This window comes from Rhamphochromis sp. 'chilingali', assembly GCF_963969265.1.
Source record: "Rhamphochromis sp. 'chilingali' genome assembly, chromosome: 15".
In the NCBI taxonomy this organism is placed as follows: Eukaryota; Metazoa; Chordata; class Actinopteri; order Cichliformes; family Cichlidae; genus Rhamphochromis; species Rhamphochromis sp. 'chilingali'.
Genome location: NC_137942.1, coordinates 28013516 through 28031080, shown reverse-complemented (window position 1 = coordinate 28031080; position 17565 = coordinate 28013516). Strand labels below are relative to the sequence as shown.

General features: G+C 40.9%; 1 protein-coding gene across 4 annotated transcripts in view; it reads right to left on the bottom strand.

Moving 5' to 3' along the window:
- plppr2a (phospholipid phosphatase related 2a) overlaps positions 1-17565 on the bottom strand; it is an 87097-nt gene that overhangs the window by 11474 nt on the left and 58058 nt on the right. For all 4 annotated transcript variants that reach the window (XM_080906279.1, XM_080906280.1, XM_080906277.1 and 1 more), the window contains 2 exons: positions 2547-2667; positions 590-840 (listed from right to left, as the gene is read on the bottom strand). In XM_080906279.1, coding sequence (XP_080762405.1) covers positions 590-840; positions 2547-2667 — 372 coding nt within the window. The remainder of the gene's footprint in view (positions 1-589; positions 841-2546; positions 2668-17565) is intronic.

Below are 17565 nucleotides of genomic sequence, written 5' to 3'. Positions count from 1 at the left end.
GGATAACTTTGTCGGAGATGACATGCCGGGTTGCTAGCGAAGCTCCAAATGCTATCCAGACCACCGACAGGTCCCGCATGCCACAGCCGCTCTATCACATGATGCATACTGCTCCGACGTGCTAACGTTCTGAGGTGAGTTACGGCGTGTTGCAAGTTTTGTGAGGTGCTTTCATGATATTTAATGGATCGGATTACATTTTTTATTTTTCTCCGATATCCGATCCAGTAATTTAGGTCAGTATCGGACCGATACCGATACGTAATATCGGATCGGTCCATCTCTAATTTCAAGTTATGGATGCTAAAAGCAATTCAACAAGCCATTTTATTGCCGTTTTCCACAGGACCCTATGTAACTTTCCTTTTCAAATGACTGCATTCTTTAATATGTGATGGTCTTCTTTGATTTCATCCTAATCTGAGATCTAGTGGCAATGGTGTTCACTAAAAACAGAAAGTTTGGCATGGGCCTGAAATAACACAGTAAAGACAGCAGGTGGGCTTCAATTGCTAGAACACATCTGAAACTCCCGTTAAGTCTTAAATCTTTACAGTAGCAATATCACCTCCAGTTTTGTCCAACCTACCACTGTGTACACTGCTGAGTAGACGCTGAGTGCTGCATCCTTAGATGGGAAGGATTTACGTGCAGACATAACAATCAGTGGGTTGCCTGTGCAGGCCCGTCGCTCTGTGATGTACTGCATCGTGGACTGGCAGCCTAATGCTGTGTAGTTTGGTCGGCAGGCAGACAGGAAGTGAGGCGTCTGGTTTCCTGTCACTACCTGGCCGGCATTGGCGAAAATGGTCGTGGTGAATAGACCAAAGGCATAAACACCTGGACAGGACAAGAGTGTAGAGAAGGGGGAATTGTGGAAAAGTTAATAAGCAAGCATATATTTTATTTTTATTAAAAGAAAATATAGATTTTGAAAGAGACACACGTCACCAGGTGATAAAAGTAGTAAATGCTTCTACTTCAAAGAGCCCCAACACATTATTATGTGTGAAATTGCAACAGAATCCTCCTCCTCAGCTGATTCAGCTCAAGATGCAGATTGGTAGGCTTCTTAATATTCATGGGAGCCTTACTGCCAGGATCCTGAGCAATCTACCTCAAACATTATGCCACATTTGATCATCCAATTAACAGCTTCATGTGCCAGCTGTGGCTGACAAACAGCAGGTCAGGTTTTTCCAGTTCAGCAATTTCTTTCATAATGTTAAATGGTACTTTTTATTCTCTTTTATTTTTCATCATTCAATTACACACTTATGAAGCACTTATTTATAGACTGAGGATGCCTGTAAGTGAGAGCCCCAATGTTAAAAAAAACAAATAAACAGATTAAAGCCTGCCATCGAGCAGTGCTGGGTCCAACACATCCCAAAGTAATGTGTTACTGCACTAAATTCAGTAATTATATTACGGTTACATTAAAGTCATTACTTGTGTTACAAGTTATCTGCACGCTGAGTGGATACCCTATATATGAACGAGCCCATTACCATTTACCATCAAACAAATAGCTAGCCAAGAACCCAAAGTGACGTTAAATCTTACTGCATGCTGACCCCAGCCCAGCAGCCAGAGTTTAGTCTTGCCCAGGTAACGAAAGCAGTGATGAGCAGTCAGTCTTGCAGCATTGTAGCATTAATTTCTACCTGTTCATGTTTCTATAGTAGAACATGAACAAGTAGAACTGTGGAAATCACTTTAAACTCTCTTTAGGTTGTTTTTCAATGCTGAGTAATTAAGTAACAAAGTAGATTAAAGTTCATCCAGAATGTTCTCACAGTGCTTCACTTGTTCCACATTGTGTCATGTAAAGCCTTGTTCCATTATATTATACAGCAATTACAGTCTCAAGTCTTTTGGAATGTGATGCTACAAGCATGGCATACCTGTTTTTAGGGTAGTTTCTTCTTTGCAGAACTACCGAAAAAAATAGAAAAAATACACCCAGTGGCTGTGTGCTTAGGGTAGTTGTCCTGTTGGAAAATGAACCTTCACCCCAGTCCTGAAGCCAAGAGTGCTCTGGAGCTGTATATCATCATGGACGTCTCTGAACATTGCTGCACTCCATGTTCATCTTTCCCTCAACCCTGACTAGTTCTCAGTTCCTGCTGCTTAAAAACATCCCCACAGCATGATCCTGCCACCACCATGCCCAGTGCTTGGTGCCTTTGTTACTAATGGTCACACGCCGCAAAATGTGGACCAAGTGAAGTGCTGTGAATATTTTGCACTTTTAAGAAAAGTAATACATTACTTTGTTGAAAATGACTAAGCATTGCCCAGTACCTCAAAGTCTATGTGATGTTTAAACAAGTCAGTGTCAGAATACAACAGGTAAAGAGAATTCATTACAAGTGTTTGTTACAACTCCAGCTACCTGCACACTGCACCGAGCTTCCATCCTTTTGGAGGAATCGTGACCTGACACTGTCCACAGTTTATATATGAAAATGGTTAGAAAGATTTAGATGTGTCACTTCAAAAGCCTGAAAAAGGGACTGTGGAAGACACTACAGCATGCTCACCCAAGAAGCGTATTATGCGTCTCAGTAAGGGGTTGAAGTAGCAGCAGTCTGCAGTCACAATGGTCTTCTCCTGGGTTCCCTCTGCCTTGGTGAAGAAGGCGCACAGCTCTCCAACAAGAATCTGGAAACACACAAAAAACATAGTAGCCATGGTTCCATCCATCCATCCATCCATCCATCCTCTACTTTTCATTGTGGTCCAGATCACAGCGGCGGCAGTCTAAGCAGAGATAACCACATGGGAGCCAAAAGCAACCTCCTCGGTTGCCTTTGTCACAGGAGGGATCCTAGACATAAAACCACCTCAGCTGGCTTCATTCAATATAGAGTAGCAGCTCTAGCCCCTTCAGAATAACTTGCATGCTACCTAGAAGGCTAAGCCCTTCAGAAGAAGCTAATTTCTGCTGCTTTTATACAGTGTTATTCTTTTAGGGGTAATTCAGATATATACATATAAAGGAGAGGACTGGAACATAGATTGACCAGGCCATCTACAGACACATCTTCACATTATGTTTTGGTAAATCTTCAAAAATTGTTTTGTATAATATCACTATAATTTTTTAAAAAATACACTCCAAATACCATTTCTAGGTGCACCAATAGTACTGGGGGTTGTGTGTGCATAGACCAAGTTTAAGCATGCCATTTGTGCATGACTCCATTGTGATCCCTGTAGTTAGTGAGTCAAAGTTACTACCTGGTTTTATTTTATTTTTTCTTTATTTTTTGTGTTCCTCTTGTTCTTCCGGTGTGGTTTTGTGGTATGATGTGCCATGTTGTCCTGATAGGGGATGCAGCCACCATTAGAAGGTGCTGACAGCAATGGTAAATAATATCCACAAGCATGCAAGGCACCAAGGTTTCAGAACATTACATTGCAACGCAATAATCAATTAGGTTCACTTAACCTCTCAGTGGTTTTAATGGCATGGCAGGAATGGAGTGGCAGGAATAGAAGCGATCATATTATATGTTACAATTGAACAACTCATAAACTCCATAGACTGTTCACTGCAGAATGACAATGAGCTCAGGATTTGTTTATCTTCAGCTATAAACATGACATAGCTCTACAAAGGATTTAGCCATGACAGTATTGCGGCTCCAAACATTACTTATGATCTCAGAACCCACTGTGCGAAAATAGCTAATTACACACTTTAGTTATCATCTCTTTAATTAAGTGTGAGCTCTCTGGCTGTAGTGCCATAGAGCTGTAACCTCAGTACAGTGCTGCACATTCTGTGAGCGAAAAATAGCAGTCATCGTTGCTGGGTGCTCACAGTTTTATTGCTGTTTTTGTGATGAGCATCAGGCTTGGAGCAGAGAGTCTGGTCAGATGACTTTGTTCAATTCGCTCCCAGCGAGTCTGAACAGTGGTGGCTTTCCAGACTGATGATCCCTTAATGGGCTGCAACTGTGAGGCTCATCTGTATGAGAGCCTACTCCACTCAAAGACTATAGCACACACTGCAACAGAGCCCTGAGTAACCACCTATGGCAGATATATCCTTCATCATCCTGACAATATGCATGCAGACTGTGACAGAAGTGGGACCGACATTGACACTGATTGTGTTCCACAGATTCATGAGCCTTGCTCTTACTCTTTCCATGCTTAATATAATTCACCATTTACATTCACAGTGGCAATATCTGAAGCACTTCTGTAAAAGGAAACGGAGCAGGAGAAAATGAAAGAAAGAAAGATGAGAGATGCAGAAAATGATCGCGTTTCAGTCAGGTTTGATAAATTTCCATGAGGGACCAGCCAAGCTGAAAGAGTTAAAAGCATGCAGGGAGCCAGCCAGTGCAGCAGTGCTGTGAAGTGCATGCCCAGCCAAGTGATTTCTTTCATTAGAGGCACACGGCCCCACTGGGTTTCCCATGGCAACCATCTAAACACTAATATAAGCATGAAATCAAAGCTACGGGGGGATTAATCAGAAGCTTCAAATCAGAGATGTTATGGGTAGTATGAGACTCTGGACAAGCATTTAGGGGGCAATTAAAAGGCAGGATAGCGTCTATTTCCACAGGGACAGCTTGTCTGCAGAGCATTTAAGCCTGGGTACGCCACAAAATATGAGATAATAGCGCTTTTTAACACTTTACCTGGGGCATAGATGTGGAGGAGTGGGTGGCAGGCATTTTAGAAGCATTTAACAGCACTATAACCCCAAAAAGCCTTTATTTTTAAGGCTTTACAAAACCCCACACTCAACATTCCCAACTCCTCACTGCTTCTAGCACTGTCCATCCTGCCCCTATTGTCCAGCTGACATAATCCTCCCAAGAGAACCTCTTAGTTGACAAAATTGATATGCTTGCAGAGATTTACCTCCTATCGGTCTCACAGTGTGCCTCGAGTAACAGGCTTTACAGACCGTGCCTAAATCAAGTAAAATTTTAAATTAGAAAATTAAAAGGTTTATAAAGTATGTCCACTTGGAAATTACATTCAATTAGTTAAATTATTACATTAGTTAATCTTCAACCTAATTGATTTAAAGCAAGAAAAAAAGTGAGTTTACTTTTCCATGGGATTGTTCTGCAAACGTCTAAATAGATTCTGTGTTAAAGCATTAAAGCATCTGTTTTCAAGTCTTACTTACTTTGTATGTTGTTATATTGCTTCAAGTTGAGCCCATTATTGGAATAGCATGTGCCTTTTACAGTAAAGTTAAACAGTAAAGTGTAACACAAACAGTGCGTGTGAATTGTCTGGTGTTGCTCTGGAAAGTCACCCATGACAGAGATTAACAGGATTTAACAGCTCTACATTTTTATAAAGTACAAAGTAGCACAACAATAACACCCACCTGTGCTGATCAAGCATGACGGTCTTTATCACAGAATAGGCATGATATGGTAATATTATTAATGTGCAATTACACATGTGTATACTGTGAGGGAGTCTCATGATTTTCTGTTCAGTTACTCTGTCGTGACTTACAGACTTACTTATTTATAAACCAACCAATCTGAACAAGACAGTGTTTACTGAGTGGGTGTAAGTGAAAATATTAGGTTTACATGAATACACCTTGTTAGTGAAAACACGCACCAGGCCGGGAGTTTTGAACAGATAAACCCTTAATAAGACAAAAATTTAAAATATAATAATGTTAATTTATGGATTTAACGTTACATTTAGATCCCCTGGTGTTTCGATGAGATGATTTAAGTTGCTTTTAGACTCAAAAATAACCTGTAAATGTCTTTGTCTAGTATTAATAAAGCGGGAAACAGCCATCAGCAGTGGGGGGAAAAAAGTACCCAACTACACCAATAAACTGTGACTAACTACAACGTTAAAACTCATCTGTACCTTTCAACATTTATACCCTAAATGTTGATAAAATCTTATAACACTGACTTTAAGTAATCTGATTAGATGTAAATTTTCAGTGTAATTTTGTTACATAAGTACACTGTAAAACTTTAACTGACTCTGGCCAAATGAAATTTACTTGACTGGTATACAATCGGTTTATACAAAATATGTTTTTCTTAATGATTTTTATATTTTTGGCTGCCTTTTAATCAAAATTGTTGTCTCATGTTATATGAGAGCCAAGAATAAATTTTTTTGTGTAGAGTGTGTGAAATGTTTTATGCTGCCTCACTTTGCAAAACAAATCCCTGCTCTCAGAAGCAGCAGGAGCAAAAGAGAAGATGAGTTTATGAGTGAAGAAAGAAGAGGGGGCGCTGTGCTGAAGGTAGAAAGTTAATGGGGTTAGGGTTAGTAATGCAGGAATACATTATTCATGCATTGATGGCATCCGTGTGAATCATGAAGCGCATTATTTCAACCAACATTTTTAAATCATCTCTCTCGGCTGCGGCAGAATGCACTCTGGCTCCCTGCCTCTGTCCCGACTGCTCCTTCAAGGACTCACGGTTAAATGTGATGAGGCTGTCACTGCAGTTTAGAGACAACAGGATAATAATTCCTTGAAATTAAGCTGCTCATCAAGCGTGCGCGATGACAAAGCGGAGGTAGTGTGAAGCATTCGGAAACCAAGGACGTGCGACTTTGTTGCTTCAGCGAACTGCAAAATCAGTACGTAAAGGTGAGTGACAGGCAGTTGCATTGGTCACATGATGCAAAACTAGAGATGAGTCGAGGAATGAAACATTAATACAGACGTGAGATGTGATTAACAATCGGCATCATGACTACACAGCCCATTTTTGTCCTCACAAGGAGGCTGGAGGATTTGGCTGTGTGTGTGTGTGTGTGTGTGTGTGTGTGTGTGTGTGTGTGTGTGTGTGTGTGTGTGTGTGTGTGTGTGTGTGTGTGTGTGTGTGTGTAAGTAATCAAATCTCAATTTGTGGGTATTAGTAAAATGCAAGTGTGTATTCAGACTGGCCCTTTTTATGAACGTGTGTCTATTATGAGGCAATAAGCGGGGACGTTTTACTCTGAGCCACGAGATGAATGAAGAGGATTGTGGAGATGACAGACAAGCGGTGGGAGTTGGAGAATAAAGAGAGCAACAAGAAAGCAGGGAGGATTAGAGCAACATTATTAAAGAAGAGGAGAGCGGAAAGAAATAACATTTTAGATAAATACATTTCACACCCATGTGCGTTATTTTATATCTAGCTTTGTAATTAGCAATTTCACACTGAACATGTTCATTCAGAAGAAGGAGGAAAAGAAGTCAGGATACACAATCCTTCAAAGCCGTGTTAAACAAAACCAGCTTCATCTTTTTTTTTCCCTTTTAGTGTATGAAAGAGTGAATTTCAGAGAGCATATATGAGAACAACAGCCAGACATTTTAGCATCTTCTAGAATAATGACATGAAGCTGTGAGGGCCAAATCAGGCATCTAGGAAACAGCCAGGACCTGCTGCTTAGCAGCAAGATACAGATTACTTCCATTAGGATTCCTCTCTGCAGACAGCTGACTTTGGTGTGTTAGTGATCAAATAAGGTGGCAAAAACAGAAAACTCAAACCAAAGGGACAGATGAAAATAAGACTCATGTTAGGCTCTGAGTATTCACATAAAATGTATCAGTATTTATTAAGTCGTCATTGCTAGAATCTGTTTAATAGTAAAATGATCAAAGACACATTTCTAGTCTACATTGTTAACCCTTTAAACCCTGAACTGTTAAATAAGTGCCAGAAAAGTCACATTTCTTGAAAATGGAGTGTTTATAAAATCTTATGACAAATAAAAAGGTATTACTCCACATATATGAGTTAAAATTTGTATTATATTGGCTAAATCTGCCAATTATTATAGGTTTATATTTATTTATTGGCAGCTTATTGCTTAAAAATGTATTGTGCAATTTATTTAGGTGTTTCTGGGGCAAAAAAAAATCAAAAATCAAACTGATAGTGTAGAAGCACTCATTTATCAAATATGATCGACTAGGTGTTAAGGGCTTAGGTTAATTTCACCTGCTGGTGAACACATTTGACCCATTGTAGTGTTTTCCATTTGTCTGAACAACATGATACACTTGGTCTTAAGTCCAGTAAGGTCATTCTTTTGTGATGTGATGCAATATGAAAGAAGTTCGCACTGCATGGGTGTTTTGCACTTTGTTAGTTAGTGATTAATTTTCACTTGGTGTTTTTTTGTGTTTGTTTTTTTCTTCACTTACTGGTTTAGTTTAGCACCAAAGGTACTTGGTTAGGTTCGGGTACTTAAAACTAGTCGGTGGGTGCAGGAAAAGGTTGGCGTGTGGGCTAAAATATTCTCCTTCACAACAATAACTCTGCAGAGTGAAAAATGACTCTATCCAGTATGTTGAAATGTGACACCAAGGGGTTCTTCTGACAAGCTGGAAGTGACAGACCCATCTCACTACAGCCATAACCCACTGTGTCACATGCCAATGTCAAAGGACCTCTTGCATAAATGTGACACACCAAAGTCTTTGAAATAGCGGTATTTGAAGCCCCAGGAATGCGCTGCTGATTTGTCCCATGTTTCTACAGCCTGTGAAACAAGGCGACAAGAGCACACACAGAGACATATGAAAGGCTCACTTTTTGTAGTCCACATTCATTAAACTGTAGTTTCACCGCAGTAGATCTACAACAGCATTTGCTATCAGGTTATTAAATACTGCAGTGCAAGTGTAGCTGGATACTCTGAGCTCTGTGTTTGTCTTTTCCTAAGTGCCTGTGTTCACTCTGTGAACTTTTCTACTGAATTTGAGAGGCAGTGATTAGAAAAAGACACGATACACGAATATAGTCCAGAATTAATCCACCCTTGCAGGACTATCATTAAGTGCAATATAAACCAACACTGTTTTTGATCCATATGAAAAGCTGGATTAGGGCCAAGCTCCTTTGTTTTTAACATTTTCTTTCTTTTGCTTTTCTTTTTTGTTTCTGTATGAGAGGGATGGGTGGGGTGGGGAGTGTTCTGGGTATTTCTTAAAATTGGCCATGGTGCAATATAGCTGGAGGGTATTGTGCAATATTTGAGTGTATTTGAGCTAAAGCTTAGTCATTTGGGAGTAAAATCCATGTACAGATTTTAGTGACCCTCTTTGGTTAAAGCATAATTCTGGGTGTAGAGCTATTAGTTATTCTCCATGAACAATTGATTACAGTTTGCATTTCTGCCACTTTCTGGTGCGTGGAAATCTTAAAATACACTAGCTGCCTTTAATTTCTTCTTCAGGATTTTGCTATTCTCAAATGATTGAGTCAGCACTTAGCTTTAGGCACCCTCTCAGGATCACAACCGTGATGTTATATATAGTTCTTTTTTGTCCTGGCTTATTTTTATCTAGTGGAAATTACTGTAAATGAATGTGAATTTTAAGAAAGTTTCTGATTTCTTTTTTGCTGGACATGCATCTCCATATGTGTTTTTTATTGAAAATAAGTACTGTATAGCTTTCAACAATATAAAGATGAGAGAAGTTAGGATAAAGCCCCCAGAAAGTTCAACTTAGAAAAGCAAGAAAATATCCTCTGTCAATATTATTCAAAGATTGTATGTAATGTGTATGTACAATTTTGTTGCTGCAGATGTTTAAATTGTCATGTTTAAATGACTGAAATGTTTTAAGGTGGACCATAAAATAAAAACAGAACAAAAACCTCAGGCTTTATTTAAACCTTAAGTCCAGAACAAACAAAGCATAAAGGTGTAAAACTCTAAAAAGCAAACATCCAAAATACACAGACAAGAAGCATGAGGAAAGGGAACACATGGGAGGAAAAAGTGAAGCACAAAATTCAAAGAGAAAGGCAGGGCTATTTATACACACCAACTAGAGTAGTTGGGGATAGGAAACAGGAGCCAATCAGACACAGAGGAAGTGAAACCCTAAACAAGACCAAGCAAAACAGGAAACAACCCCAAAGTGCACTCACTGGTCATTTCATTAGTTACACCTCATTAGTTTTAGGTTGGACCCCTTTTGCCTTCAGAGCTGTCTTAATTCTTCAAAGCAAAGATTCAACATATCGACACAGACACGGTGCATACTGACATGACAGTGTCATTCGACTACACATCCATAATAAGAATCTCCAGTTCCAGCACATCCCAAAAATGCCTATTGGACTGAGATCTGGTGACTGAGGACAGTGAAGTGATCGTCATGTTCAAGTTATCTAAAAATTCAAAACACAACACAACCCCATGGCCTTAACAGTTATCCTTAATGTACCAGTAGTTCTGTGTATCTCTATGTCTCAAGACACAATCACTCACATATTGTATAGCTGAAAACCTTTGTTGGGAGATATTCAGTTCATGTCTGTGGCTTAATTTAATGAAGGCATGCTGCAATTCTTGCATTGCATGGACCAACTGCAGATCCACATTGATGAAACGCAGCTCTGCAGCCATGAGACTTAATGCTTCTGACAAGATTGGGAAAGTCATTCATGTGTAAAGTAATGCGATGCAGTGTATAGATGAGATCTGGGCTAATGGATGTTAAAGACACGGCACCTGTCTGAGCAGATCAAGATCATTACCTTTCCTTACATGTGGATCTCACCAGGACTTTGACTGTGAGGGGTGGGTACTAACACGAGACTCCTGGTCTCTGTAAATACAGACTGGACGAGTCTATAGATCAGAGACTTCATAAACACTGATAAGATATGATGAAGAATAACAACTGAGAAAAGAACATGATCTCATTTATGGATGAATAGACATACAAGGCCAAGGGGCACTTTACACAAATGCTAAGGCTTCTACAAAAATGGAGCCTATCAAGCATACACGTCAACACACATCATACAACCTAATAAACAGAGTGATGCCCTTCTTCTACTAGGAAAAATTCAACATCACAGCCACTGTTATCCTGCTTGGTATCCGTCCAGAAAGTCAAACCCTGCCTGCTTGCATCAAAGCGATCCTTCTTCCTTCTTACATAAGCACAATCGCTTCATCATTGCGTAGCAGCATCACTAATCCCCTTCTTTCCCTTTAATCTCTTCTTTCCTCTTCCTTTACCTTAGTTTTTTTAAACTGAAAGAAAAAAGTAGGTTATACATTTCTTACTTTTCCCTTCTCTATTTTTATCTTGTTCAATTTCACACCCCACTTTTCTCTGCTCGGTAACATCCCTTAAAATATGTATCAGTGGGACCTATGGCTGCTTTATATCTCATTGTTATCTATCATTCTGTTTCTTTCACACTTCACATCTTTGCTGGGACATTGTTTATTTACAATGAGCCACCTGGATGCACATCCGATGACAGAACTTGGATTTGAGTAACAGAAATTTCATGGAAAATATTCCCCATATGTAGCAAAATGGGAACAGATGTCAGCCTGTAGATGTGTAGGCCTACTACACATGTGAGCAGTGTTGGGCAAGTTACTTTAAAAAAGTAATTAATTATAGTTACTAGTTATCCATCCATCCATCTTCATCCGCTTTATCCGAGGCCGGGTCGCGGGGGCAGCAGCCTAAGCAAAGAGGCCCAGACCTCCCTCTCCCCAGCCACCTCCTCCAGCTCATCCGGGGGAACACCAAGGCGTTCCCAGGCCAGCCGAGAGATATAATTTCTCCAGTGTGTCCTGGGTCTGCCCCGGGGCCTCCTCCCGGTGGGACATGCCTGGAACACCTCACCCAGGAGGCGCCCAGGGGGCATCCTTGTCAGATGCCCGAACCACCTCAGCTGGCTCCTTTCGATGTGGAGCAGCAGCTGCTCTACTCTGAGCCCCTCCCGGATGGCCGAACTTCTCACCCTATCTCTAAGGGAGAGGCCAGCCACCCTTCGGAGGAAGCTCATTTCTGCCGCTTGTATCCGCGATCTCGTTCTTTCGGTCACTACCCACAGCTCGTGGCCATAGGTGAGGGTAGGGACGTAGATCGACCGGTAAATTGAGAGCTTCGCTTTTACACTCAGCTCCCTCTTCAACAAGACGGACCGGTGCAGTGTCTGCATTACTGCAGCTGCAACCCCAATCCGTCTGTCGATCTTCGGCTCCCTTCTCCCATCACTCGCGAACAAGACCCCGAGATACTTGAACTCCTCCACTTGGGGCAGGAACTCATCCCCGACCCGGAGTGGGCATTCCACCCTTTTCCGGCTGAGAACCATGGCCTCAGATTTGGAGGTGCTGATCCTCATTCCCGCTGCTTCACCTCGGCTGCGAACCGTTCCAGTGCAAGCTGGAGGCCCTAGGGTGAGAAGTTCGGCCATCAAGGAGGGGCTCAGAGTAGAGCAGCTGCTGCTCCAAGTTACTAGTTACTTCTTCAAAAAAGTAACTGAGTTAGTAACTGAGTTACAATATTCTAAAAATAATTAATTACTTGAAAAGTAATTATTGCGTTACTTTAAAAGAATGTTTAACCCTCTGGGGCCCAGGGTATAATTGGCCATTTTTGACTACGTTTGATGTTTCCTCTATATTTCACCTTTAAAAACTATTTACTTTGCTTCGTTTGGTATCATCCTTTTCAGCACAACCTCACGTGTCTGAATTTACAGTTATGTTTTCATTTTGACATACTGTAGTAACACAACTGATCTAAAATCAGACAAAAAAAATATAAAATCTGAGTAGAAAAAGTTATATTTTTTACTGTAACAACCACAAACATGTTTATTGAATCATATTTCATAACATTAGATGCAAATATAAATTGTCAATTTTAAAATCCTATGCACAAGTTTTGCGGACAACAAAGTTATTTGCAGCCATTTACCTTTTACCCTTAAAAAAAACCATTTCAAACTATTTACAGAACAATCAGCTGTTCGGCATTAAATAAGATGCCACACAAATTATTTGTGCCACTCCCAAAAAATAATTTCTGTCCACTATAAAGGAGAAAATCACAGCCTGATACCTGCAGGTCTGACAGCAGCAGGTGTCTCGCTCATCCTGTTTTTTACCTGAAGACAGCAGTCACCTCATTGTTCTGACACACGACACAAAACTACCCACTAACTACACACTAACTACACAAAACAACACTCCAAACACGCTAAACATCACAAATCTCTCACATCTCAAAACTCGCTCTCTCTCTCTTTCTGCTGTTCTCTCTCTCTCTCTCTCTCTCTCTCTCTCTCTCTCTCTCTCTCTCTCTCTCTCTCTCTCTCTCACACTCCTAAAACTTCCCCCTCTTCCTAAACAACCAAATGTCACATTGCCATATCAATTTTGATTGGTCGACATGTTACATTTTTCCATCAACACGAACAGGCTGTTTTTTGTTTTGTTTTTTTATTTTTTGCTCATAAGCAGAGAGTGCTCGCTGTGCTGTCCTTCGACAGTAAACGTGACGAAACTATTGAGGAAAAAAAACACATATATATTGTTTATCATGACTCTGGTTTTACGTGGCCTATCAACACAATTTAAAAACTGGTATATATCACCTTGTTGCTTTGTCATCTTGAAGTGGTCATGTGATTGGCTTACCACGACTTTATTCTTCCTCAGTCAAACGGCAGCGCTCATTTGATTGTTTTCCCCCTTAGCTCCAGGTGTTGTGCCAAAAAGTGCTTGTCTACCAGAAAGTGATTGCAGTCCGCGGGAGCGCGCGCAGCTGCTTAAAGCTGTAGTGCCCAGATTACTGACAGCTACTGATATAAGATGCGGTAAGCTGAAGACAGCTTCAACCGTCTGTTTGTTGAAAAATAGTAACGGACCGCATTTTCTTGTTAGTAACAGTAACGGCGTTGTAACGATAGAAAAAGTAATTAGTTAGATTACTCAACACTGAAAAAAGTAATGCCGTTAGTAGCGCCGTTACTTGTAACGCTGTTATTCCCATCACTGCACGTGAGCATGGACACTTATATATATATACATGGGTCAAAGATGCCTTTCCCACATTTTATTTAAATAAATAATCATTAAAATCATTATTAAAGTGAATAAAATTATATAACCTGAGCCTGTTTCTTCCTGTTAAAAAGGAGTTTTTCCTTCCCACTTTTGCCTGCATGCTCATAGGGAGTCATATGATCGTTGGGGTTTCTTTTTAATATTTTAGACTCTTTACCTTCCAATATAAAATGCCTTGAGGTGACTATTGATGTAATTTGCTAGATAAATAAAACTGAATTGAATCAAATTGAATATATTACTTACAGTAATGCTTTTATACTGTAAACAAATAAGCTAATAAGCTTTGCAGGTGGATTCTATTATCTTTAGATACAGTGATTAGCTGTTTTTGATGCTAGCTTAAGCTAACTGGTGGTTTCAGCTTCATATGAGCGGTACAGAATAACAATGGTATCAGTGTGAGAAAGTGTTTGTGGCTGGTCGTGCAATCAGATACACAAGCTTCCTTTTTCAAATAAGTATACAGTAGTACTCTCCAAGCATGACATCCCGGTGCATTTCAGACCCAGCAACACGCTCAGACAAAAACTGGTTCGCCCGAAAGACAAAACTCCAAAACACAAACTTAACAATGTGGTGTATGCTGTACAGTGCAGCGAGGAATGCCCAGACCTCTACATTGGAGAGACCAAACAGCCACTTCACAAGCGCATGGCACAACACAGAAGAGCCACCTCCACAGGACAAGACTCAGCAGTCCATCTGCATCTTAAGGATAAAGGACACTCTTTCGAGGATGCCAATGTTCACATTTTGGACAGAGAGGACAGATGATTTGAAAGAGGAGTGAAAGAAGCCATCTATGTCCACTGTGAGCGACCATCTTTGAACAGAGGCGGTGGTTTACGACACCAACTCTCTGCCATCTATAATCCAGTTTTGAGTTCCCTCCCCAGACGCCTTAACGCTCACTCACATCCTGGGCCATCTGACCTCAGGAATTCGCATGATAAGGTGGGGCCAGGTTTCACAATGAGCTCACCCGAAACTCTGGCTGATTGGGACCCACACCCATTTTCACAACTTGGCTCAGGCGATTAGAGGATCATCAGGGGTCCTTTTGTCCCTCTGTGGGGGGTTACTCCCACTAGGTTTATATCTGGGACTCTCCACCATTTGACCTTAGAACTGAAGAAGCTTCTCGGATGAGAGGTGAAACGTCTTCAAGCAACTTAAAGAAGTCCAGACGCTTTTCTTTGCAAGCTTCTTTGACTACGATGACCTGGATGACTGAGAACCTTCACAGATATACCTGGTACAGTATATACTGAACAGAAGCATGCAGCTCAGAAATCATCATGTCATGTAAAATCAGCATGCAACAAATTTCAGTTTGCTGCGATGGCGCGCAGTATTTACAATTTTACCACCATCGTCCCTGTACCCAAATCCTCCACCATCTCCTCATTGAACGACTGGCGACCTGTAGCCCTGACCCCCATCGTAAGCAAATGCTTCGAGAAGCTGGTCAGGGACTTCATCTGCTCTGCACTACCCGACTCACTGGACCCTCTACAGTTTGCATACCGCCACAACAGGTCCACTGATGATGCCATAGCCCTGACACTACACACTGCCCTGTCACACCTGGAGAAGAGAGACACGTATGTGAGGATGCTGTTTGTAGATTACAGCTCAGCATTCAATACCATCGTTCCCTCGAAGCTGGACAGGAAACTGCAGGATCTAGGACTGAGCAGCTCCCTCTGCAGCTGGATCCTTAGCTTCCTGTCTGACAGACGCCAGGTGGTCAGACTAGGCAGCATCACCTCATCCCCCATCACACTGAACACTGGTGCTCCACAGGGGTGTGTACTGAGCCCTCTCCTGTACTCACTCTACACCTACGACTGCACAGCCACTAACAGCTCCAACATCATTGTGAAGTTTGCGGACGACACTACAGTGGTGGGTCTTATCACCAACGGTGATGAGACGGCTTACAGGGAGGAGGTCAGCGCCCTGACCCACTGGTGTCAAGACAACCATCTCACCCTCAACGTCGCAAAGACAAAGGAGTTGATAGTGGACTTCCGGAGGTGCAGAGAAGTACACACCCCCATCACCATCAACGGCGCTGCTGTGGAGAGAGTGAGCAGCTTCCGGTTCCTTGGAGTACATCTGGCTGAGGATCTTACGTGGTCAGTACACACAAACAAAACAGTGAAGAAGGCGCAGCAGGGCCTCTTCTTTCTCAGGAGACTGAAAAGATTCGGCATGAGCCCCCGCATCCTCAGGACCTTCTATCACTGTGCCATTGAGAGCATCCTCACTGGATGCATCACCACCTGGTATGGCAACAGCACCGCCTACAACTGCAAAGCTCTCCAGCGAGTAGTGCGGTGCTCTGAACGGATAATTGGAGGTGAGCTTCCCTCCCTCCAAGACATCTACAGGAAGCGCTGCCTGAGGAAAGCGGGGAGGATCATCAAGGACTCCAGTCACCCCAGCCATAAACTGTTCAGACTACTTCCATCAGGAAGGAGGTTCTGCAGCATCCGGTCCCGTACCAGCAGACTGAGAGACAGCTTTTTCCATCAGGCCATCAGACTGCTGAACACGTCATAGACACCTCAGCTTCACTACTGGAACTTCAACATTATGCACTCCACACTGTATATAAATGCCACTTGTTTTGCACATATTCAACTCTGTATATTTTATATATTTTATTATTATTATTATTATTATTATTATTATTTATTTATTTATTTTTACTATTTAATTTGTAAAAATGTGTATACACACACACACACACACACACACACACACACACACACACACACACACACACACACACACACACACACACACACGTAGGAAAATATTTAGTATACACATCCAGAAATGCATACACTATTATATATTGTACATATATTTATTAGTTTCAGGTTGGCCATTCTTGTATTTTGCTCGTTTGTGTTGTTGTGTTTGCACATCTCTGTTGCTTGTGGGGCTCGCACACAAGAATTTCACTCGCATGTGCTGTGCCAGTGTGCCTGCACATGTGATGTGACAATAAAAGTGATTTGATTTGATTTGATTTAGGGTGAAAAAACATTTATTGGAAACCAATATTTTCTTTAAAAGTAAATATTTAATAGTAATATAATAATTTGAGAACCTTCAAACCCTTTTCCCCATTTTTAGATAAGATAGTGACGATGGAAAACAGGACAACTTTGAGACACATTTCCTTACAGAACGTATGCCTCTGCTTGCTGCCTTTAGCCAGAATCATTTTTCACAGAGAACTTGTGTGAGTATTAATCCACACTACTGCATTTTTCCTTAGAAACATATAAGTATTACAAGCATCACTAAAACAGTTTATAACTTCTTAAATGGAGACATTTGGAAATACTGTCAACCCAGTTTCAGGTTTTAGACTTTTGGAAATGAATGAGAATCTATGCTTGTTTCATTAGTTAAGCAATTTATGTCATAATATTATAATTCATAGAGTTAACTATTGGTAGGAATACAAACTTAAAACAAATACCAAGAAAAATCTTCAAGGCTATTTTTGATATAAAAATATGTAAAAAAAAAAAAAAAAAAAATTACATGCAAAGATTATAACAACACAGACAATAATATAGAGAGTTATTTTTAATTTGTCTGATGTAGTGCTGCACTACTGATGATTTGAAACCATTACTTCATTAAACATAGAGATGGTAAGGT